The 26,945-nt window shown below is 32.2% G+C and overlaps 2 protein-coding genes and 1 long non-coding RNA gene across 3 annotated transcripts in view; 2 read left to right on the plus strand and 1 right to left on the minus strand.

Annotated features, from left to right (window-relative positions):
* The window catches only part of LOC127701324 (mitochondrial ribosome-associated GTPase 2-like), a 560,717-nt gene that overhangs the window by 530,572 nt on the left and 3,200 nt on the right, over positions 1-26,945 (plus strand). The window lies entirely within an intron of this gene.
* Positions 1,327-9,581, plus strand: LOC127701290 (leucine-rich repeat-containing protein 15-like). Its single transcript, XM_052205157.1, has 2 exons — positions 1,327-1,489; positions 7,780-9,581. The coding sequence occupies exon 2, from the start codon at positions 7,805-7,807 to the stop codon at positions 9,563-9,565; it is 1,761 nt and encodes a 586-aa protein (XP_052061117.1). The 5' UTR covers positions 1,327-1,489; positions 7,780-7,804; the 3' UTR covers positions 9,566-9,581.
* Positions 5,622-16,239, minus strand: LOC127701402 (uncharacterized). Its single transcript, XR_007982017.1, has 2 exons — positions 16,065-16,239; positions 5,622-5,834 (listed from the first exon to the last, which is right to left on the minus strand). It is a non-coding gene; the product is annotated as an uncharacterized LOC127701402 (long non-coding RNA).

A 26,945-nucleotide genomic window follows, 5' to 3' on the forward strand; every position in this document is an offset into this window, starting at 1 on the left:
ATAACAATATAAATGTATCAAAAGAATGAATTTCCTACTTCATTAGTGAATGAAATGTTATGAAAAAATGGATTTTGTCTTAATATTATATATATTCAGGCATATACTTTGATTTTTTTTTAAATTCATGCTCGTCTCTAGATCTGCAAGTGTTGATCGGGATTAAACACGTGTTACTATATGGTCCAATCGCAGCTTACCGTCCAAAATTGATGACATAAGTTGAATGATTTTCTTCTAGATTTGCTGCTTATTTGGACGTGTATTACACGAACACTTTTTTTTATAGGATCAATCGTGCATTGGTGAGTTGATAGGGATTTTATCTTTTGATAAGATTTGATTTTTATTTACTTATTTCCTGTCTTTTTTTTATTGAAATATGAACGTCGGTATCATCATTTCTTTACTTTCAGCATTGTCCAAAATACTATTCATGTCCATATATCGAAGAAAACATTTATTGACCGATTATTTTGCTTCATAAATGGGGCGGTATGTTCTTTTCTGAGTATATTAACTATTTACTTTTCAACGCCATCACCCAAATATTTTTGTTTAAATTAGCACTATACGGTATTCGGAAAATCAGGAATCATGCAGAACATTAATTTGTCATCTGCTTGACCATAGTAAATTTTTTCTCATAAAATTTGGGATCAAAATATCTTTTTTTAGGAGAAAACCATACCCCCCCCCCCCCCCCCTTTTTGAAGTTAAATGTCTAATCCCTTAGTGTACTGATATGAATAGTATTTTACTGAAAATGTTTGAAAAAAGATATTGATGCTAACGTAAATATTTTGTTTAATAAAAAGACAGGAAATATGTCGGTGAACCAAAAAGTTCAAATCTAATTGAAAGTTAAAGTGCCCATGAACTCACTGATCACGCACGAGTGAATCTATTCATAAAAAGTGTCCGTGTAACAACTAAAAAGAGTCCGTGTATCATCTTAAAAAGAGCCGTGTAACACCCGTTAATGTACTGTTTTTCTATAGCTCTGCGGGGGGCAAAGTCGTACAAAGTCCGATACTCTTCCAATCTTTACCTTCGTTGTTTTCTTCTGAGAACTCTAATTTGTAGACTTGTGCTAACGTCCCCGATTGATCATAATCAGTGAAGACGAGAACAAGTTTATCAACAGATATCTTTTCCTGTAGTTTTGTAATAAAATATGTAAAGACATCAACCTTCGAAAAATTTTTGTTTTCTCTTTTGTATTTGTTCATTCAAATTTAAAACATTATTTTTATTCATACATGCATGTAACAGTCTGTATGTGTATGCATAAATTTCTGACATTGGAGAGACGATAAAAATAAAACCATTTAAAACCACCGTAAAACATGTGATATATTGAATTTAGTATTTTATCAAATTCACTTTACCTGAGAAGTGTGTATATAACACCTGTAAACATTATGGCTTGTTTGATTAGAATGGACTACATTTTTATACAAGGGCAGAGTGCATATGTAAAACAAAAGCAAGTATATCGATTAAATACTATATGTACTTTTGTTAAAAACTATTTCTTTTAATTAATGTTAAAGAGTTGAAAGAATAAATACATGCATGTTTGAAAAGTAAACAAAACACTTCGAATTTATTGCATATTGGTATTTACTAATTTTACTTTATTTACATTGTATATATGTAAACAGACCTATAACCTCGTTTATAACTATACATAGAACGGACAGTCTTTGAAGTCTTATTCAATGTCTTTGCCCTTGTTAAATTATAAATGTGGTTGAAGAAACTGTATGAGGGTCTTGATGAGGTTTATAAAATAGAGAATAATAATGGGACAAGAAAAAATAAAGAATGGAGAAAAATTGGCCAAAAAAAGAAGAAAAGAGAATATTGGGGTGCTAAAATACGAAAAATAGAGAAGAATTGGCAAAAAAATATAAAAAAATAGAGAAAAATAACCTAAAAATTAAAGAATCAGAAATGAAGTGCCCCATCTAGACCGTCCTAAATTACGTAACTGTCAGGTATTGATTAAAAACCACAACAAACAACGTTGCACATGATTAAGATACCTGACTTGGTACAGGTACAAAATGTGATGGCCTTTTTTTTACTTATTCACTTTTAGTCTGTTTTGATAAAGAAGAGGTAATGATAGTTTCAAATATGTTATGGTTGCTTTTCTTGTGTATATGTGAGAGAGAGAGAGAGAGTGAGAGAGAGAGAGAGAGAGAGAGAGAGAGAGAGAGAGAGAGAGAGAGAGAGAGAATTGGTTCCCTAGGCACCGGACCTGGACAGGATCAAAGGGGCTTGTGACACTGTCATCTCCCGGTTCGGAATCAAAATCGTCTTTGTACCGAATACAATCACTACTACATGAATGAAATAAACATGGCTTTGAAGAAAATGATTTTTACTATAACTATGATATTTGTCAGACGGGTTTTATAGGAATTGAGACTTACAATACTGTGTTTTGTTAGCTTTATTATCAAGATAGGATTATTTATTAGATCCCAGCAATAAAAACATATTCATCATATTTGCAAAATCGTTACTAAATCAATAAACAGTCGTGGATAATAGAAAATATAGCAAGTCACAGTGTGAAATAATGTATTAAATGAATATAAAAGGAGCTAAACGAAAGCAGTCATATGATATTTTAAATAAAACCTAGACGAAAGGGGTATTTGTCATAAATATGAATAAAACAACTGTGAGGTATTTGACACCAAAGTAATTCACTAGTGGACCAGTTTTGGTCTGGTAAAGCAAAACAAAACAACACATTCTTATTGGTCTACATGCGATATTCAGTGAAATAAACATGAAAAGGTTTGAAGCCAAAGTAGTTGTAAACGAATTCAACAGAAAGTAGGAAATATATGCCATCGACACCAAATTCCTTCATAGAAAAAACCACTAAGATATCAATAACGACAACCGCTGATGAGATTTTGGAACTGAACCATAGACATTAAAACATATGTTGCGAGTTTAGGTTAGCTTTTTGCGTACTGTTTAGTTCAACGAATAGTACAAATCAAACTTTGGAGAAGGTGCAAATTAGTGAGCATATCTTGCTTCGCATTCCGTTTGAGAATTGTCGGATTTTGAAAAAAAAACGGAAAATTACAATAATTCTAGCTCATTTATCATTGAACTGAAAATGGTACCGGTTTGGAACGCCACAGCGGCCTTATGTAGTACTCTGATATTACGTTATGTTGTTTTATTATTACTTGATGATATTTTGTCTTTAAATAATATGGTTTTGACATTACGTAATGATGTTTTGATATAACTCAATATGGAATAGTCATTCAATATGACTTATTGATATTTCGATTTTACGTGATATGGTTTCGTATTGACTTCATATGGTTTTTTCATTACTTAATATGGTTTTGTCATAACTCGATGTGATTTCATCATTATTTAATGTGGTTGTGTCATTAGGCAATGTGGTTTTAACATTACTTGATGTGTATGTGACTTAACGTTATGTATTTGTTTCATTACATGATGTGGTTTTTTTTTCGTAATGATGATTTGCTAATTCTTCATATGACTTTAACATTACATAATGATAGTTCAAAATTTGAAGATATTACACAAAATGATGTGTTTGTTCCTGTATTTGATGTGGTCCTGTCATTCTTTGATGTGGTTATTACATTACTTCATGAGGTAAAGCCATGTGACCATTTTGGAAAAAAATAGTCTATTTTTAGACCGATTTCCATAATGTGTTTCGGATGAGTGTCGCTATCCATTGAGTTAAAGTTCAAATTAAAGTTCGAGTTGTTGTTAAGAGTTATTTGGTATGAAAAAGGGGAACGGCAGACAAAAATGGGAAAAAAGTACCCAAAAAAAATATCAATATTTCGGACATTATTGGAATATCCCCAAACCACTTGGTCCTGTCGTTTTTTTTCCCCCTTAGTTCTCAAATTGGAAGCAGTATTAGAATAAATGCATGAAAAATTCCACGGAACCCTGTGTCTCGCCTGAAATTGTTGCTGTCATTGTAAAAGTTTAATGTTGATTATAAAACGTCCATTTATCGGTAAAAAACAAAATTAAAAAAAATTGTTTTTTTGTACATGCTTTATCTCGATATAGAAGATTACTCCTATACAAGTTTTATAACGTACAATTCATGGAGGTTTACAAATTTATCATGACAAAATAGTTTAATTTAGACATTAACTCTGAACAATAACTTCAATTTGAACTCAATGGATAGCGACACTCATCCGAATCGGTCTATTTTTACTATTTTTTTTTCCAAAATGGTCACGTGGCTTTATCTCATCAGTAATGTGATAACCACATCAAAGAATGACAGGACAACATCAAATACAGGAACAAACACATCATGTTGTGTAAAATCTTCAAATTTTGACCCATCATTATGTAATGTTAAAGCCATATGAAGAATTGGCAAATCATCATTACGAAATAACAAAACCACATCATGTAATGAAACAAATACATAACGTTAAGCCACATACACATCAAGTAATGTTAAAACCACATTGCCTTATGACACAACCACATTAAATAATGATGAAATCACATCGAGTTATGACAAAACCATATTAAGTAATGAAAAAACCATATCATGTTCATACGAAACCATATCATGTAATATCGACATATCATTAAGTAATGACTATATCATATTGAGTAATATCAAAACATCATTACGTAATGTCATATGTAAAGACAAAACATCATCAAGTAATAATAATACAACATAACTAATATCAGAGTACCACATAAGACAGTTATGGCGTTCCATAATATGTATTCTACTTTGTGCAATAATGAACAAGTGTTTATATTTACCACATGTCAAACCGAATCTAGTTGTGGATAAATTATTATTAAACTGCTATCAACGATCTCGAAATAAACAACGACAAATTATTCAAAGGACAAAAACAACAGCTGTAATACACTCAAACCACACTGACCAGGCTTTTGACATGAATCACGTGGCATGGTTTACAAAGTCCATTTTTTCTATAATCTTTGGGGAAAGAACAAGGTGAAGGAAGAAATATCATGATAAATATTAAAAGTTTGTTTTGAAAAAAAACACCTACCTCATTTTCATCGGTATTATATTTTACAAAAAAACCACACTAAATAATTATACCTTGTCAGAGTTTCAATTATTGAAGCTAATTACAATACTTAATCTGCTATTTAAGAAGTCATATCTGCTTATATTTCAGTTCGTTTTATTAATCTCGTATACTTATACTTCTAAAACTGATGATTGAGTAGCACGAACTCCTCGTCTCCTCGTAAAACTTCTGTGCTCTGGGCCGATATGCATAAAACTACTTAAGTTAAGATTTATTCCGAACGGACGGATTTTTCTACATGTCCTACGATAGATTAGTACTACGATTGGATATCTTAACTTAAGTGGTTTTATGCATATCAGCCCTGCAGATACTTCTTCACTTAATTTCGTTGCATAGTAGAATTTTGAAGTAACTGCGAATGCCGTCTTGAAATTTAAAATCGGTCGAAATTTGATTGTGCTGGTAAAGGATCCAGTCATTTGTAACTTAAATGGGGCTTGGAGGAAATAAAGGGGAGGTCGAAAAAAATATCACAAAAATGAGCAATTTTGTATTTCAAACATGCAAATGAAAATAAATAATTTGATGCATACACTAAATCAGTATCTGATTCCTATGCAGAAGTGTCTGTATCACTTGATTAAGATGTCATATCTTAACATGTAGCTCTTGTGGCATCAATTTTGTCCTCAGACATCATTTCAATGTTTTGTGTTCATGTATGTCATGGCCATCTTCTGTTTGCTGCTCCTAAAAAAAATCCAACATCAGATAATGCTGCTTTGATGTCTTAGTTTTTTAAGTAATTTTTTTGAGGTTTTCTGAATCTATCCATTTTCATAAGAACACTGATCATTCTTATAACTGTTGGTTTTTTTTTTACAAGATTCATCGAAATAACGCATGATCAAATATGTATTGCAAGAGTTACAGTCAAGGACTTAGATACTTTTTTCCAAAGCTTTCATTTTTTTCTTTTTTATTTGTTCATTTTCTTTAGTTTTTACCATACAAATCAGACGTTATATTTGATTTAGATACGGATATGTAAATTTTACATTATCATATTCAAACAACAGTTATGCAATAGTTGTGGATCCAGGGGGGTTTAAAGGGTTCGAAGTAAGAAATTTGTTTATTATTTGACATGCACAATGGTATCTACTTCACCATGTAATGTGCTATATCTGTTTGAATATTTTAAAGAATGATCTCTTAAACACTGTGTTGTGTCTGAGGATAATCAAGTATTTGGGGTTGGAATATAGTTATCTGTGACTAGACCAGGAATATTAGAATGCCTTTCACTCTACAATATCTATTAAGAGTATTTTTATTTTTATTTTATTTTTAAGTGTGCAATTGTGCCAAAAGCACACCTGATCATCTGTATATATGCAAATTATTTTACTTTATGACCTGAAGAGATGAATTCAGCCAGGGGCACACCCAACAACACTCTCAAAAGTCCGAAGAAACAAATGTTGCCGCGTTCCGTTCGACACAAATGGTAAGGTAACGCTCCCGCTGACTTCAAATCCTAATTTTCAAAATGAGAATTTTAATCAGAAGTTTACTACTTGAATAAAGGAAAGGACAAAGTAATAAAAATGTGTTAAAATGTTTAATTCTAACGAAGAAGGTGTTTAGTATAACCAAAACAGGCATGGAAGTTTCGTGATGTCAACACCAATTCCCAAACTACTGTTATGATATATATTTTGAATAGATTACATGCATGTAACAATAGTCTGTCAACACAAAATATAAGTATAGAGTTTTTTTTTGTTTTTTTATTTGGGGGAGGGGCGAAATTTTTAGATCTTTGGAAGGTGGTTCTTGAATTTATTTTCTTTTTTCAAGATGGGAGCTTGCAGAAAAATGAGAAATAAAAACATCTCCCCCGATGAATGAAAATGACCCAGTCCTTAGCTGAAATATCGCATCGTAGTTCATTATTTAAAATTGAGAGATTTTTTTCCAAGATAAATTTTGTGACAGCGGTCTATAATATATACGCAAATAGGCTTTCAAACTTTCAATCAGACCAGGTACGTAATGGATTTGTTTTGTAATTTGTAATTATTAATCGCTACCATATATAATTTATATAGCATAGTTAAAAGATTGGTTGTTGCTTAAAGCAATGCGGTAAATGATTCATGTATTCTATTTATTTATACATATTTATTTTATTTGAATTTACTCTGTTTCGCACTAGACCCTCTCACTAGTCAGGTTAACTTGTCTTTCGGCTTCTTGTCACTATAGGGCTTCCGTAGCCGAGTCGCCTAGGCAGTTCAAATACAGTGATCACAAGCCTTTCAAAACTAAAGTGGTGAGTTCGAACCACGCTGTGCGTTCGACTCCGATCTTAATTGACAAGCTAGTTTTCCTGCCAACGATCGGTTTTTCTCTTCGGTATTTAGACTGTATTTCCAAATGAAAAGTGGCCGCTTTAATAAAGCCAAGAGTGCTGAAAGTGGCGATAAACAAAAACAAACAAACTTATAAATATTTTCATTATAGAAAAGATATTTTTAAATCATAGATATAGATGAATTGTTGAGTGTTTCGTTTGCTATGCTTAATCTTATGTATTTTTGAAATGCAAACACGAAGATGAACTCTTTACAAATTTCAACTTTTCATTTATTTTCTCTGTTATAATTTAAATATTGTTCTTCTCTTGCAGGTTATACTAAAATGAAGAGATCTGGATGGAAATGAAAATGGCGAAGACTTTATTATTCGTAATGATATGTACAATACGTTTAAAAACGGCGCTGCTCTGTCCTACATTGTGTAATTGCAACGAAGAATACTACATTTACTGCGATAGCGTTTCGTTAAATGATAATCAGTTACCATTTGTACTAGCAGATGTTTCCGAAACTGCAACATACATAGATTTCAGTTACAACCTTTTACGAAATATCTCCGTTAATTTATTCACAAGATTTCAGCAGTTGAAATATTTGATATTTTCAGACAACAATATTCAGAATATAGATCCGGGATCTTTTGACCAGTTACCTAATTTGTTTGTTCTCGATTTGAGAAATAATAAACTTCAAACTATTGGAAGCAACATTCTTTCTGCACAGACAATTCTTAGTCGGTTATATTTACAAAACAATGATATTGAATCTATCCATCCAGATGCATTTCGGAATTTATTTCTTCTGAAAGAGTTGCATCTACAAAGAAATAAATTAACTACGTTACCATTAACTGTGTTCCGTGACATGCCGATGCTGACTTCTTTAAATTTGTTTGATAACAAATTAGAATTTCTGGCAGACGATACATTTTCAGGTTTGATATCTCTACGAAAATTGTTCTTGCAAAACAATGTTATTTCAAACTTATCGCAAAAAGCGTTGCATGGCCTTTCTAAAGTTAGAGCTTTATACATCCATGGCAACAGGATTCTGGGTATTGAAAAGATTCATTTTGATGGATTGCGATCGAGTATTCAGATTTTAAATATATCAGATAATCAAATAGCCGAAATCAAACAGGACACTTTCAAAGACATGTACAATCTTAAAACTCTGGACCTAACCAACAATGAAATACATGTTATAGAAAACTTTTCATTTGAGTTACTTTCCTTGGATAATTTATTATTACAGGGCAATAGCTTAACACATTTATGGAAGACATATTTCACGGGTGCGAAAAAAATAATGTGTCTTGATATAAGTTACAATAAACTCACAGATATTTCAAACGATGCGTTTGACAGTCTGCAGAACTCTATTCGTATACTCAAATTAAACAATAATCAAATAAAACATATCCATGTAGGTATGTTTAGAGGAATGAAGTATTTGCAAGAACTTAATCTCGCTAACAATCAAATAATAAACATAGATTCAAATGGATTTGAAGACTTGCAAAAGTTAAAAGTGTTAAACCTACATAAAAATCAACTAGAGTCTGTGAATGGTAAATTCATACGTGGATTAGCATCTCTTAAGGTTTTATACCTAGACTGTAATCCACTAAAGACTGCAATAGATTTCAGTTTTATCAATCCAATTCGAATTACAATGAATCTTACTTTGCTGGCAGTCATTGAAAACAGCGTTAACATATCCTGGCCTTTCAAACATGGCAGTCAGATTTATTGGTCAGTTACCGTTATTTGTGCACAACAAACCAAAAATTGCTTGGTAGATAGGAAACCAGAGTATTTCCCGCCATTTACGGAGAGTGTTTACTTAGCTAACTTATCGCCAAGCTCTACGTTGTATATTTGTGTAAGTCCCATTTTTATTAACAGTGACATTAGCATTAAGCAGTGTTTATATGTAAACACATTGGCCAAAGCAGCATCGACTGCAGAAAATCCTACTCTAACGACGGCACCAGTTTCAACGGGTAAACAAGTGCATCCAATACATTTTTTGTACGCAGAGTTTATTTATATATATTTTATTTTAATCTATCTTATACATGTAATCCTGAATTAAAACAGTTATCATCCTATATGTGTTATTAAAAGTTTCCGGACAAGCGACCTATAACAGATTTATAGAAAAACAAAGGATATAGGGTATCCATCCATGACATAAAATCAGTACATGCACAGCAAAAAAAAAACACACAAAAAGCAAAGGAACAGCGCTTTTATTGCTGTTCTTCATCTCAAAGTCACAGTGAACTTTGTTAAATCTGAGATATACAAAGACAACACTAGAAACTTGTATTAAACTACGAAGTAAAATACATTGTTAAAATATGCTATTCCAACATAACAAATTATATCTTTTTTTTATTTTTTTCGTTGGATTGCTGTCTCATTTACGTATAATATTCTCATAAATTTTCAATCATATCCCTCATACGGATGTTTCCCAAAAAAAACTATAAATGTCAGTAACTGCTCGTAGTCCTTTGTTAATTTATGTATTATTGTCATTTTGCTCATTTTCTTCTGTTACCTATTCTGACATCGGACTCGGACATCTTTTTAACTGAGTTTTACTGTGCGTGTTGCTGTGTGTTTATTCTACATTGGCTAGAGGTATAAGGGGAGGGTTGAGATCTCACAAAACATGTTTAACCCCGCCGCATTTTTGCGCCTGTCCTAAGTCAGGAGCCTCTGGCCTTTGTTAGTCCTGTATGTGTTTTTATAATTTTAGTTCATTTATATGTTTCGGAGTTTAGTGTGACGTCAATTTTCACTGAATTGTACACATTTTTGTTTAGGGGCCAGCTGAATCCCGCATCCGGGTGCGGGATTTTCTAGCTGTGTTGAAAACCCATTGGTGGCCTTGGGCTGTTTTCTGCTCTTTGGTCGGGTTGTTGTCTCTTTGACACATTCCTCATTTCCATTCTCAATTTTATACAGCACAGAGAAGACCAATAAGGTAACATAATGTTACTCAAAACTTTAGTACTCTATTTTTCTTCGACATAATGTGTCAATATACGAAAATAATTTGATATGCAATAAATGAGACTATTATCAATTTAAGACTAAAGGAAAACAACTGGTCAGCGGACGGACTTCAATCATGAGCAAAGCTCATGCCGTATTGTAAGCGACGAAAGGTCACAGTATGACAGAATTTAAAATAGAAAACCTAAACCCTAGTTGATGATAAAAAGCAACCAACGAAAACAATGAAGTACATGCTTCTGGCTTGGGACATGCGCATATAAGAATAATTATTAAAAACGGAAGTATTAACATCAATCCGAATCAAACGACTGGAAGGATATTTGGAAATACTTTTATTTTCAAATATTTTCCCAAAATATTTAATTCTAAATCATGAAAAGTGAAGATGACAAACTAACTGTTAATAAAATCATAAGCAAACATGATCACTTTGATTAATTTATTCCTGCAGTTATGTTACTCAAAATCAGGTCCACTTATTTAGTATTATAGATTTGATATATCCTGATTCAAGTTACAACGGACCGTCTCAAAATGACATTTTTGTCAATGATATTTGTTAAGTTTCAACACCTACTCATCCCATCGATATGAAAGTGAAACGCACGTCTGTTCACATGACTGAAGACACAAGGCGTCCGAGTGTTTGGCTTTTGAAACTTGAGATTTGAACATTACTGACGAACTCATCAAACTTAGAAAAATATGTATGTTATCCTTTGACTTATTTAAAATTGTTTGTACACTTTGTATCTACCTCACTACTTTTTTTATTGAATGCAATAAATTGAAAGATAAGAGATATTTTCAGAAAACAATGGCGGATTGAATGGATTGCTTTTTATATCGATCACTGCATATGCTAATTTTGACTATATTTAATTAAGGATGTTGGCTACTCTGTTTCAAAATAACAAGCTTTTTAAAAGACTGTTATAAATTGATAGTATATAAATAAAGGAACTAAAAAATCAGTAAAAAATGAAGGGTCCGTGTGATTGTTTTCGAGATATAAGCCTTTGAAAAGTTGGCGGGAAATAATTCTCTCTAGACTTTTCATACATTTAACATTGGCACCCTTTTTATATCAAAAACTATGAAAAAAATAACAAGAATGTTGTAGCATTTTGAAATATTGCTTTTTAAACTTTATGTAATAAAATAATGAAAAGAAAAATAAGGGTTAGCGGGGGAAATTTTTTAATGGCACTACATGGATAAAACCAGGGGATTCCGAATATCTGGCAAAAATTCAAAAACAAAAGGAGCGAACATCCTTAAGTTAAAAAAAAATGATTGTTAGATTTGAAATCAACATTACGTGCATGCTTTCAATAATATCTGTCTTTTTTTCTTTTCACCTAGATGTACACTTTTAAAATAATGCACGTATAGAAACAGGACAATACGTTGATAGTTAAATTTTATATTATATTACTGCACAACAACAAAAAACAGTCATTTTTATTTCATTAGTAAGAAAAAATGATAATATAAATACAGTTACAAGAATGATTCTTAAAATGTTCGATCTAACTTCCTTGCTTAAATGTTTTTCTAAGATAAAAAAAAAAAGAATAATACGTGTTACTGAACTATATATGATGTTCTATGAACATTTGCACACTCATTGCAACAGATACTAGACAAACTGAGCAGAGTTCACAAATTAACACCGCATTTCATTTTATTTATATATGGCAAAGTTTGCTGCGTAAAACACCAAATATCAACATATTAGGATCAAAAAGAATAGGAGAAACATATTTGGCAATATGAAAGAATGATTCTGTGAAAGTCTCATTAAAATAAGTTTAATTTTTTAGAAATAACTGTGTATACTAGACGTGTAAATATGTGTTGCACTTGCAAACCCCCAAAAGAAGCCGCAAATTGCTGTTAGATTCTAAAGAATCAGTGAAAAGAGCATAGCAATCTTGTCACTGTTTTTAGAAAGAGTTGCGGTAGCAAAATGAGGAAGGATAATTAAGATAACAGTATTTTACCAATGTTTAAATCGTATAAATAGATCAAGATAATAAAAATCCAAGTAACAAACAAAATGTTTTGGACAATCGCATGTACCCTCAAAGGAAGCTAGACCGGATGCATCGCTCTAGTAAGTGGGATATAAACAATGAACCAAAGTTGACTGAACACCAACTAATTTTATCAAATAGGAAAATCTAACTATAAACAGTATAATTTCACTTTTGAAAGATTGTCGATTGCTTAAAGATTTCAGAGAACAATACTTTTAGAATGGCAAATCGTTCACCAGAAATTTCCATAGTTGACTTACAGTGCTCTACATGTTATCGTTGCCAGAACATATTGAAAATCTGTCAATCAATTACGGATTATAGAATCTCACGCAAAATGAACGAAAGTCTATCAATCGATGGATCAATTTAGAAATTCCCAAAACCTAACATCATTTAGGATGACGGTGAGACAGACCGTAGAACTTCATTTACTACACTGTAAATCTAAGTGTTAATAAATAGAACACTGCTTGAACGCTTTTTTGTAACACTTTTTGAACGTGTAATGGTGTTCCAAATGTTTACACTAGTGTTCATCAATTGAATGTGTGGTGTTCAGTTTTTAATGCCTTTGTGTTTCATTTTTGAACACTTGATGTTAGAGTTCTTAACACTTAGTGTTCAACGATTTAACGTGTCCGAATGTTCAAAATGTTAATACGTCGACGCGTTCAACAGCCATGTAACATTTTTTGAACACATAGAACATGTTTAAAGCCAAAGTGTTAAGATTCAGAACACCAGACGTTAACTTTCAGAACAGTTGACATAAGTGTTCAAAGTGACGGTGTTCAAATGTGGAACATGTTCTATTTTCAAGCGTACATAATTTTCCATAAGTACTCAACTTAAATAAACTGTTATAAAAACTATATTCATTCAGGCAAAATATAACAATAAAACATATTTTAACAAGTAATTCCTTATGTAATCAAATGAGCATATTATATGTAAGAAAAGTACACCAGATACCTTATGATATCACAAGTAACAGTCAGTGAAATCACATACATAATGTTTTTAAACTGACTTAATATATATCATAAATAATGATTTTCCCCTACATGACTAGATAGTTGCAACATCATTTGTATCCTAACCAAAAAAGCATGTCAATGTGATAATTAGATAGTTTATGATATAGGTATTTGTCACAATGAAAGTTTAAAAGTTTGCAAATTCCAACAGTTCTTGTACGATCACATACAATGTACGCTCCACTTTTCAGTGCATCTTCACTTACAGCTATCAACTGGGTGGCATTTTATGTGTTGTTATCAACTTCCAATGTCAAAATCCTCCACAACAAGGAATGTCTATGAGTCTATATATCCTGCAAAAATAAAATTAAAAATTAATAGAAGAGAGTTTTGCATAAAGCATCAAATTATGCGATGCTTGTTATGCTTTAATGTCGATATATACTAGTGTACAAATTGATATTCTATAGCAATGAAATGCAAGTTTTGACATTATAAATTACAAAAGTCGATTTCTTGACCTAAGGTGAACAGATAGAAATGATACACCCACATAAGCTATTAATATACATATATTATCATACCTTTTTTCGACATCTTTCTTTTTTCCACCACTTTATAGCATGCAGAAATGACCTTTTTGGGATTATTGGATACCGGTTCCTACTTCAAACATTTTAATCTAACGATTCCTGCAAATAAAAAAACAAATGCATTTTCTAAGTCAAAAATGGCGTTCCAAATGTTTGCACTAGTGTTCATCAATTGAATGTGTGGTGTTCAGTTTTTAATGCCTTTGTGTTTCATTTTTGAACACTTGATGTTAGAGTTCTTAACACTTAGTGTTGATCAATTGAATGTGTGGTGTTCAGTTTTTAATGCCTTTGTGTTTCATTTTTGAACACTTGATGTTAGAGTTCTTAACACTTAGCGTTCATCAATTGAATGTGTGGTGTTCAGTTTTTAATGCCTTTGTGTTTCATTTGTGAACACTTGATGTTAGAGTTCTTAACACTTAGTGTTCATCAATTGAATGTGTGGTGTTCAGTTTTTAATGCCTGTGTTTCATTTTTTAACACTTGATGTTAGAGTTCTTAACACTTAGTGTTTAGCTAATGTATGTGGATGTCGAAAATCATCATTTATTCTGTATAACAGACAGACTGTTTATTCATCAGTTTAGGAAATCATCAGAACAAAGCTGACAGTTATTTACGTTTATATCTAAAGCCCGTTTTTTAATTCGTCTTTTATGTTGAATATTGAAAATTTGGATGTAACAGTTATGAATATTTGACAAATATATATCTGGCATGAGAAAAAAACACGGAAGCCATCGAACTACCTATGGAGATTATTCTAACTTGTTACTTACTTCTTTCGTGTTCATATGGGATAGAAGTCCCTTCTCCAGTTCTCTTTCTTATGTGTATCCATTCTTCGTTTAACCGCCTAAATCGCCAGCCGATATCTGTTTCCGGTATTTGGTATCCTGGTATATTTTTTTTTAACACGAGGTGTTCAAAATTTCGAGCGATTTGAACACTGATTGAACATGTAATGTTAATGAAATGAACGGATCATGAAATAAGATAAACATCGACATATTTTTATTACGATATTATCATAACAGGCCTCATTTATATGCATAATTATGTCACTTATAAGTAAAACTAGTATATATAAATAAATAATAAAATAAATTCATAAACTATACATATATGCCAGCTTGGAAGTTTAATATTTCACAATTACTAAAATATTAGCCAAAAATTCACAAGATCATCATCCTGCGTATACATTCATATTTTTTAAAGAATTTCTTTTTGAATTTGCCAATTGGAAGAATAGAAAATGGGACAAACGACTATCTTCTTTTTTAGATCAGAATTTGAACACCGGTGTTCACTGCGTCTGAACACACATGTTAATATTTTTAACACAAACGTTAAAACTTTGAACACATCTCTAAGCATGAACATATGACGTTAAAATATTGAACATTCGGTGTACAAATTTTGAACGCGTCCGGACGCGTCAGGCGTCTGGTATATTTACAGTGTAGAGCGGTAGTTACATTTCTCATTTATGTATCATAAAAACACATGACTAAATGGTCAAGTTATTGCTATTTATTCTTCGATCTTTAATCCAATGATGAAATGTCAGTAGTGCTTTTAAGTTTACTGTACTTGTTTGGTTATAATAAATGCACCATCAGAAATCTTATAAACTTGGTTTGTCTCGTTTTAAAAGATCAAGTTTTTCTAAAATTACGTACAATAGTCGAAATATGAATTTAAGTTTCTATGTTGAAAGATTGACAGATTTGACAATTGAATACACTTTTTGGAGAATGAAAATTCGATCAACATATGCATGCATATCGAAAAAGGTGATGAAGGTAATGTTAAAGAAGAAAAACATATTGTTTAAAGGAAAGGTTGAGAACTATGAATACCGAACATAATTAGCCGATCCTTTTGTTAAAGCGCACTCAATATCCTATTAAAGTCAACTGTTATGTCAGACATCTTACAAGTCCTTTTCCCGATGACCGATTGGTGGAAATTGCTTTTCAAACACTTCTTCAGAATTAAAATGGATATCAAAATGCAGCTCAAGGTCACTGATAGTATGTTCCCTATCGATCCATTTCTTATTCGAATACACACGGGGTCTGGTAATTTACTGTTACTATCAGCACTTGCAGTATTTTTGTTATTATCATCACTTGCAGTAAGTTTTGTCCTGTAATAGAAGGTAAATATTCATTAGATGAGATTATACTATTATATTTAATACGGAAATATAAGATGCATCACATTCGCATTTCAATTGCTGATAAAACTAAGCAGAAAAGTAGAACATGTATGTATTGTTTGCCGCTGGGCTTGGCTTTTAACAGCCATCAATGTTGATTGAATCAAAATATTTTAAATGATGAACATATCTAACGTTGTAAGGCAATACATCCGATATAATATCAACTTAACTAGGAAACCATTCATGACATGCTTGCACTATCACCTTTCTATGTTCAGTGAACCATGAAATCTTGCCCCAACTATTATTTGGGTCGTGTTGCTTAGTCTTTAGTTTCTTTGTTGTATGTTATAGACTGTTGTTTTTCTTTATGTATTTTTTTTTTGCCATTGCGTTGTCAGTTTGTCTTCGACTTATAAGTTTGAATATCCCTTTAGTATCATGCGTCTCTTCTTGAGTTACTTGTTTTAAAAGTTCACATAATATATATCATTAATTATCAGGTTGATGTGACCTAAACGTCATAATTATATACATTATCAATGAACAATAAGATGTTACGCACCATCATATTTCCATGTTTAGTGTTTTGAAAAATCTGGGTCAAAATCCTATGTATGCATATCTTTTGAAAAGTTAACATGATAATAAACGTAAGCTAAAAGCATTAAAGATACTATAGACTATTAATTTTGTCCCATAAGAATCATCAGTGGCATTCCAATCAAAACAGATATAAGGCCAAATAAGAAGATGAATAATATTGAAAACCAATAATTCCAAACGCTTTACAAAATACAGCTAATGCCATCATAGCCCGGGTAAAAAACCCTTAGTGTTTAAAAAAATTAACATTTTATAAACAGTTGCCAAACCGTTACATTTCTATTTCAGTGTAAATAAATGATGAACATGAGTACTAATTTTTAAGTTGATGTGAAATACATAAAGTACATTTTGGCAAGCATGTAATGGAGACTCTAAGATTTCTGAGATTTTGGTTATTTTTATATTTATGAAAATACTCCCTTTTAGCAACAAGGACGCGGTGATTGTCATCGGACATTATTGCAACTTATTGCAACGTCTCGTTCTTATTTCTATCCGATTGTATACTGCATTGTCTTACTTGGTGAGATATTTGTAGCAGATTATTCCAATTACAAAAGCACCAACAAATACTCCGAGTATGGCAGGCACAACAGTTAATATTATATCTGAAAAGAAATGATCCTCTTATAAACCCAAAATTCTTAAAATTGTTTAACGAGCGTAGAAAGCCTTTCATCGTCCAATTATGTCTGAAATTCGTGGCTAAAAAATCTGTCTTTCTTCAATTCAGTGTCAGTTTATGGTTTTTGCGGCTTCATATATTAGCCGTTCTTGTCATTGCTGAAGATTTTAACGTAATCGCTTAAATCAGAATAAAGTCAAACTTCTATTTTCCTTTCTTTAGTCGAAATTATATTCAATTATTTTCAATTGTTTTAGTGTTTCGGGCCGAATCCTTATATCGTTGATATGTCAAGTCAATCCACTATTATTGTCTTCACATATTTACAATGTGGCTATCGCTATTTTAAGAAGAATAAGAAGTTCAAAACGTTATGTACATTAACCGTGCGTAACGTCGCACGAAGTAATCCCGACATTTCAGAGGGGAATATGATCCTCAGAATGGAATATGAAGATTTGTTCAATGACACGTGGGATAGTCTCAACCAATCAGATATTGATTAAACTATCAATATGTTTAAACAGTGGAATAAAATGATTTATAGTTTGCAAACCAAAAATATTAACAAATGAAATATGTTTTTTTTCTAAAAATTGCAAAAGAAATAAGTTAGAGTCGTTGTATACATTGGAAACAAGAACTGGTTGAATAGGTCGTATGAATAATTAATTATAATTTCGGCAATTTCTATTTAAATATTCATGAGGAAAAGTGATATCAGGTCAGTGACTGTATATGACATAGAAATATACGGTCAACGCATTTTGACTGCTCAAATAGAACGAGTGCAGTATAAATACATATATTAATTTACAGTGATTGTATGCTTCTAAAAATAGATTTTAGTCCTCAATTGTAACTGTTACAATTTAGGACTAAAATCAACAAAGACCCTTCTAAACAACATATCTGATACAAAAATATTGGCTCTCAATAATGACGACTTCAGTAAAAAGGTTTATCCTGCTGAACTGACTTTAAATAAAGTTAATACTAACAATGAACACTGCCCTTTCCTGGATCTTGATATCTATATCTTTAACGGGAAGCTTAATACCAAAATTTACAACAAAAGAGATGATTTTTCATTTCCTATTGTTAATTAATTTACCCATTTGAAATGGTGACGTTCCCTTGTCACCATCTTATGGTGTTTATATATCTCAACTTGTTATTCGCTCGTGTATGTAACAACGTATTTGATTTTAACGAAAGAAATCACTGTATAACTGAAAAATTATTACACCAGGGTTTTCGATATTACAAACTAGGACATCATTCGTAAATATAAATCAACATGCAGACATCTTATACGTTCAGGTATTTCACATCCAATCTTTTATGGTAATATTCTATACAAACCATAAAAATGTCGTCATTCACCTCAAAAGCTAACCAAACCTTTAAACAGACTTATTCAGAAGGGATATAGTTACGATATTGTTGGCAGGTCATTAAAGATGGCATATTTTGGAATTAATATTGATTCACTCATAGGGTCTTTGCATCGGAAATAAACACATGCATTTATTCTAAAACCAGTTGTTGGCATGATACATGTTATGTTCTTCTCATATATTTTATAATATGATACTAAACCCTAACGGGGGGATTGTGCTTGATTTTCATATGATGAAGACATAATCTTTTAATTAGTTTAATTGAGGTCTGGAGCTGGCATGTCAGTAACTGCTAGTTGTCCTTTGTTAATTTATGTATCATTGTCATTTTGCTTGTTACTGTACCTATTTTTACCATCGGACTCGGACTTATTTTGAACTGATTTTCTGTGCGTATTGCTGTGTATAGATATAGGAAGATGTGGTATGAGTGCCAATGAGACAACTCTCCATCCAAGTTACAATTTATAAAAGTAACCCATTATAGGTCAAGGTGCGGCCTTCAACACGGAGCATTGGCTGACACCGAACAGCAAGCTATAAAGGGCCCCCAAAAATTACTAGTGTAAAACCATTCAAACGGAAAAACCAACGGTCTAATCTATATAAAAACGAGAAACGAGAAACACGTATGAACTACATAAACAGACGACAACTACTGTAATCAGATTCTTGACTTAGGACAGGTGCACAAACATTTGGAGCGGGATTAAACATTTTAATGGTACCAAACCTTCTCCCTTTTCTGAAACAATAGTATAACATCACAACATAGAAAAACACACTATAAAATATCAATTGGAAGGCTTAACTCAATCAAAAAACGTAAATTAACACACAACGAACGAATAAATTTGACCTGTGACACCTGAATGCAAATACACAGTTAATAAAAAATTACAAGGGATAAATAATTAAAGTCAAAAGTAAATAAACAGGTTTAAACAAAGTTAAAGTATGATATCACTGTGAAATGTCAAACAATTTTTAGAAAATCATCACTTTTGTTTATTCTACATTGCCTATATCTAGAGGTATTAGGGGGGTGAGATCTCACAAAACATCTTTAACCCCGCCGCATTTATGCGCCTGTCCCAAATCAGGAGCCTCTGGCCTTTGCTAGTCTTGCATGTGTTTTTAATTTTAGTTCATTTATATGTTTCGGAGTTTAGTGTGACGTCTATTTTTACTGATATAGTACACATTTTTGTTTAGGAGCCAGCTGAAGCCCGCCTCCGGGTGCGGGATTTTCTCGCTGTATTGAAGACCCATTGGTGGCCTTGGGCTGTTTCCTGCTCTTTCGTCGGTTTGTTTTCTCTTTGAAGCATTCCCCATTTCCATTCTCGATTTTATGAATTTATATATTGAACTTTTCAAGAATATATATATTTAACGTTTTGTGAATATATATATACAACGTTTTATGAACAATTATTTAATTCTAAGAACAAATATTTCGTTTTTATGAACAATTATTTGCTTTTATGAAATTTATAATTTTATCTTAACGTGATCTCAGCTCTAAACTCTCACGAGTTCCACGTTTACCGTAATATCATAATACGGAAAGTCTCTCGCCAGACCCATTTGTAGTTACAGAATTCCAAGCTCCATCGTACGTAAAAAAAACGAATTTTCTGTAGATTTCGAAAAAGGATCTAAATTATCTAAATTTCACCTGTCTACAAATTATTTCTCTTTTCCAGTAGTATTAATCAAAGTACTGAAGTACTGAACATCGGATGACCACAAGTTCTTGAGGATGGTCAAAAGCACTTGTCTCAGAAAAAAACAACATATCTATTACCTAAAACTGAGGTTAATGTACAGAGATATATTTTTTTCTGAGACAAGTTCGTGCGTGGATGATGAATAAATGACAGGAAATTCAACTTCACCGTAATAACTATTATATTGTAGTGATACAAATCAGTATACACTGAGTTGTTGTTTATATTATATTAAAATAACAGTTACATATATATATATGATTTGAATCCATTTGTATATCATTCTATTCTACTATTCTAAAAATAGTGCAATGCAAGTGCATGGTGGACACTTTTCTGTAAAAATTCGATTTTTCTAAGATTGGATACGAGTAGGCATTCATATTTTCCCGTAAAATCAATTACAGAGTTACCGGTCCTTGACGGTATTTTCACAAAACGTTCTTTGAGATATTCTTCCGCATGCTTTAACACAATTTTTCGGTACGTGTGCATTGATATTATCAATGATTTTTTACTTATATATATATATCTAACTACAAAACATTTTCATATTATTAATTTATGTTGTAAACAAAAATATTTTTATCAGTATTCATTGAAGAGATGTATTTATATCAAACGATAAGGAATGTTATTTTGCACTCGTTTATGTGCGCGTATTTATCATGTTTATAGATCGGTTACAAACCCAAAACTAATTTACATAATGGAAATCTAGGCGATAGCAATACATCGGGATGACCTCAAGGTCATCGCGATGTAAAAATCTGTTTACAAGTTGTATTCATGTTGAATACTAGTATGCAAAAACATTCCATATTTTCTCCAGTTGCATTAAAAACCACTGACGATGATAAGTTTATACGGCCCTTATTATATTGCATTTTAAACAGCTATTCATTTTCAGTCATTGAATTTATAGAAAATAACCTTTTCTCGCTGCATTGAAAACCCTATAGTGGCCTTCGGCTGTTGTCTGATCTATGGTCGGGTTGTTGTCTCTTTGACACATTCCCCATTTCCATTCTCAATTTTATTTGTATGTATTGTATGAACGTTGGCTTATTTTTGTCCAAAGTAAACTTCATCGCACTTCAGCTTAACCACCATCTCGCTTCGGCGTAGTTACAAACAAGATAGCGTCACAATGCCACCATCTCACTTCAGCGTGATCAAAAACGCATTTCAGCGTCAAACCATCGCATTTCAGCGTGACCATCGCGGTTCGGAGTACCATCGCGGTTCCGAGTCCTATACATATATATTTTATACCAAAAAATATGAACGAAAAACAAATATGTAACACATCAACAACGATAACCACTGAATTACAGGCTCCTGACTTGGGACAGGCACATACATACAGAATGTGGCGGGGTTAAACATGTTAGCGGGATACCCCCCCCCCCCTTTTTCCTAACATGGGACAGTGGTGTTATGGTACAACATAAGAACGAACTATAAAAAAAAGTTGAAAAAAGCTTAAATCATCAGATGGATACAAATAGAAAATATTCGTTTTTACGAAAAATTATTTAATTTTATGAACATATATTTTATTTTTTGTGAACATTGCAACTTTGACACGCTGGCGACATGGCGACGTTTTCGTAGATTCCGCAGTGCTTCATCTGTTGATATATAACACTGTAAACGTTTTATGAATATCTAAATTTTTATTATTATATGGAATTATTTTCTTTCAGAGATGATTTCATTTTCTGATTGTGAACTGTCAATTTCTATACAGCCAACATCACAGAAACACCTAAATATGGAGTATATATTTCCCAGTTGATACGATATTCTAGGCCAAACGTCTAACGGAATGTTGTTGTTTATACAAGGAAGCTATTGAACCAAATGGCAAAGTTAAAGATTAAATTTTGAATTTTGATACAAACTACCGAAATAAAATGAAACTTTAAAAAAAAATGTACATAATTATGTTATCGTCATTTTGTTATAGATAATATATATTTTAAGGTTTTTCTTGTCGTAGAACATACCGAGGGGTGTCAGGATTGATCAAATGAAAGACCGACCGTAGGGAGGTCTTTCTTTGGGCAATCCTGACACCCCTAGGTGTGTTCTACGACAAGAAAAACCTTAAAATATGCATTATCTGACTCATATACCGTCAAAAAAATATTGTTTTTTATAAAGATTTGCAAAATTTACCGACCACACTAAAGTGGGATATTTCTTTCTAATGCGTTCAGGTTTTAATACGCCTTACGGCTCATTTAGAATGTGAAATAAAACTCACTACTTAATCTAGATATAAACCTTAGAAATTATTATCCATACACAATAAAAATATTACTGTAACTGCATGAAGTAAGACACAAATGAATTGTTACCATCTGATAACGGTGTATGAAAAATACAAGACACTTTGTAAGTAATTTATTGTACCAACTTAGTTTATGGCAAGCCTGGGGAATGCTATGTTTTTTTTTTGCCTATTTGTAATGACATTTTATCGCGGAATAGTGATTATTTTTTCAACAAGTTTAAGGTGGCTCGGGTGTCTTCCTCCATCTTCGATTTCGAAGTAGCAGATAACGTTGGTCTAGATATTTCATGAAATGTGCAAATTTTGAGAGTAGTATGTAATTTATGTAAAAGACTTTTGATGTAAATATAGAAAATTGTGTGTTTTATCATAATTACGGCTGTAATTTCTCAAAAACACCTTATTTGTGTTTGATAAGATTTTTTTCAACTTTGCCAAATAAGGGGAGATAACTCAGATAAAGTAATTTGTAGAATAGAAAGTGTTGTGAATTTACCTATTTTGATATGTAGCAAGAAAACAAGTTCGGTGACTCCATTTTTTCTTTTTCTTATATGAAAGCATCTTATAAGAGCTATCTTCTCACATTTTATCTTAAAGTTCTATCAAGTAGTTTTCTTTTTATCACACAAAATTTGATTTTCCATGCATAATCTATACAAAATCTGACAATTTTGCACAACCTCTAGCGTGAAAAAAAGTTCGGTGACCCATACTTTTTATTATATCTTTGAAAAAAGCATGATAAAAACTTCATTTTGACAAATTATCAAAATATTCTATAGATTTTAATTAAGACGCCCCAGCCACCTTAATTGAATCGAATGAAATATTCAGAATTATATACCCTCCCCCCACCCGACCTCATTGTGAGGTACGTGAATGTTATTCAATAGAATACAAGAATATTTTATTAGTTAATCATTTGATAGAGTAAAAAATTGAAAACAACACGTTTAATAATTTCATGCGTCCGAAGCGCTTTTCTGGATTTACCTTCATCAGGAACGCTCAAAGCCAAACATTTGAAATCCGAAGGATGTATAAGTACCGAAACAGTCGAAGAGCTATATGACAAAAATACCTAAAACAAATAGCCAAATCCATCTAAGGTCAACTTTGCCTGAGGGAGTTGAAACCTTAGTTTCTTTATAATTTTAAAATTTATAAACGGGCAATTTTAGAAAAGTTTGTTATAAATCATGTCAGTAACGAAGTACTGACTACTGAGCTGATGATACCCTCGGGGACTGATAGTCCACCAGCAGAGGTATCGACCCAGTGATGTAAAAAATTGAAAACAACACGTTTAATAATTTCATGCGTCCGAAGCGCTTTTCTGGATTTACCTTCATCAGGAACGCTCAAAGCCAAACATTTGAAATCCGAAGGATGTATAAGTACCGAAACAGTCGAAGAGCTATATAACAAAAATACCTAAAACAAATAGTCAAATCCATCTAAGGTCAACTTTGCCTGAGGGAGTTGAAACCTTAGTTTCTTTATAATTTTAAAATTTATAAACGGGCAATTTTAGAAAAGTTTGTTATAAATCATGTCAGTAACGAAGTACTGACTACTGAGCTGATGATACCCTCGGGGACTGATAGTCCACCAGCAGAGGTATCGACCCAGTGATGTAAAAAATTGAAAACAACACGTTTAATAATTTCATGCGTCCGAAGCGCTTTTCTGGATTTACCTTCATCAGGAACGCTCAAAGCCAAACATTTGAAATCCGAAGGATGTATAAGTACCGAAACAGTCGAAGAGCTATATGACAAAAATACCTAAAACAAATAGCCAAATCCATCTAAGGTCAACTTTGCCTGAGGGAGTTGAAACCTTAGTTTCTTTATAATTTTAAAATTTATAAACGGGCAATTTTAGAAAAGTTTGTTATAAATCATGTCAGTAACGAAGTACTGACTACTGAGCTGATGATACCCTCGGGGACTGATAGTCCACCAGCAGAGGTATCGACCCAGTGATGTAAAAAATTGAAAACAACACGTTTAATAATTTCATGTGTCCGAAGCGCTTTTCTGGATTTACCTTCATCAGTATACATAAATGTAAAAAGTTAAGAACTGGTCGACATCAACACGAAGGGGCACGAAATTGTGATACACGTACATGTTACACGAAAACGAATATCAATACATATAGGTCAAAGTATGATTTCCTATTCAGTGTGTATCGTCCTGAACATGCATGAAATATTTTCCACTGGACGTTAAATAACCATCAATCACTCAACCTATTCAGTGTGAATCAATAATGTTTTCAAAATCTTACACACGAATATGTTAAATCTGGCTTTATTTTAAAGTGTTATGAAAGTTTTACATTAAAATTCATCTCGCATATATGAGAATGTCTCTGTATTGTAGCGATAAATTAACAAAACTTCACATTATTTGTTTCTAAAATTAAAATGACGATTTTTTTTACACCTATCATAAAATTGAGAATGGAAATGGGGAATGTGTCAAAGAGACAACAACCCAACCATAGAGCAGACAACAGCCGAAGGCCACCAATGGGTCTTCAATGCAGCGAGAATCTCCCGCACCCGGAGGCGTCCTTCAGATTGAACTTATAATAAATTCCCAAATCGGCAACAGAAACTATCAGACGAATATAATTTTGAAATAAATTATAGTTTGCATTTTTATCAAGGAAAATAATGACCTCACACAGGTCATTATTTCATGCCTTGGAGCATATTTCATTGAAACATGGTATCGTCCGGGTTGATTCTTCGAAAGAATGACCTATCATTCTGAAAGAAAATAACTCCATATAGGTATATAAAACATAAATAACTACTTGAAGACGTGCATAATGTCAAATAATAAAAAAAATACAAATTGTTTAGTCCCTTAGAAGAGAGTGGTAAAGGGTTATTTTCGTGCAACGTGATCGCCGTTTTTTATTTCACGTTCAACGTGTTTTTACTTTTTTATTTGACGTTCAGTCGTGTAAGACAGGTGCCTCGTTCAACGTATTCTGCTTATTTAATTTTACGTGCATCGTGATTTTCAAATGCTTATTTTGCGTGCTCGGTATTTTTCAAATAAAATACAAACACTTGGCAGGGATCGTCAAGAAATACTTTTTTAAAAGCCGTAAACCATTTATATCATAAATGTGTATACTAAATCGGGAATAACAAGTAAAACAGAGAGTTTATATATACAAGAAGACAGTGACTCAGTCACAAAAGGTTCACATCAAAGTCTTTATTTTTCGTGCAACGTTCATGACAGAAATTATTGATCATTTTTTCACGTTCAACTTGAAATTATGTCTTATTTCACGTTTTTTCCGTGCAAGCACCCCCCTTTACCACCCTCTTAGAAAACTTGAAAGATTTTCGCTGCTATTTTTGCTAAATAGGTGCAATTGGGTACTCGGTGCACTTTGAGTACTGTGACGTTAACGTCATTGTCGTCCTTTGTTACGTCAGCTTATCTCGCCTTAGTTACGTTAGAAACAGACAGTCTTCTTCTCTTCGATTGAATAGACGTTTTTTTCAATTCCGTGCTATTAATAAGTAAATATTATTGGTTTTTACTCATCCTTGGTGATAGAATCTTCTACATGTAAGTTACTACTTTTATATTCTTCTCATAATTTCACCATAAGGTTTAAAGACCAAACAGCCTATTCAGTTCTACCAGTGATTTTTCCTTAAAATTTTGTGTGGAGGTATTTCATGATTTGAGGAACAAAATATGATGAAAAAAATTGGGGGTCACCGACTTAGTTTTGTCACTATAGCAACCTCAGTTTCGTGTTTTCCCTAATATTAACATGATAATTGCTTGTTATCTTATCTCTAAAAAAAATCCTTTATATCAAACCTAAAAGCATAATTCTTGTTTCACGTTAAACAGTAGATTTGTGTCTATCAAATACAGGTTCAAGAGTTTAAGACTCTTATTGTTTTGATCTTTAAAAATATGATTTATTTCATTCC

Source organism: Mytilus californianus, unplaced genomic scaffold (genome assembly GCF_021869535.1).
Source record: "Mytilus californianus isolate M0D057914Y unplaced genomic scaffold, xbMytCali1.0.p SCAF_5, whole genome shotgun sequence".
In the NCBI taxonomy this organism is placed as follows: domain Eukaryota; kingdom Metazoa; phylum Mollusca; class Bivalvia; order Mytilida; family Mytilidae; genus Mytilus; species Mytilus californianus.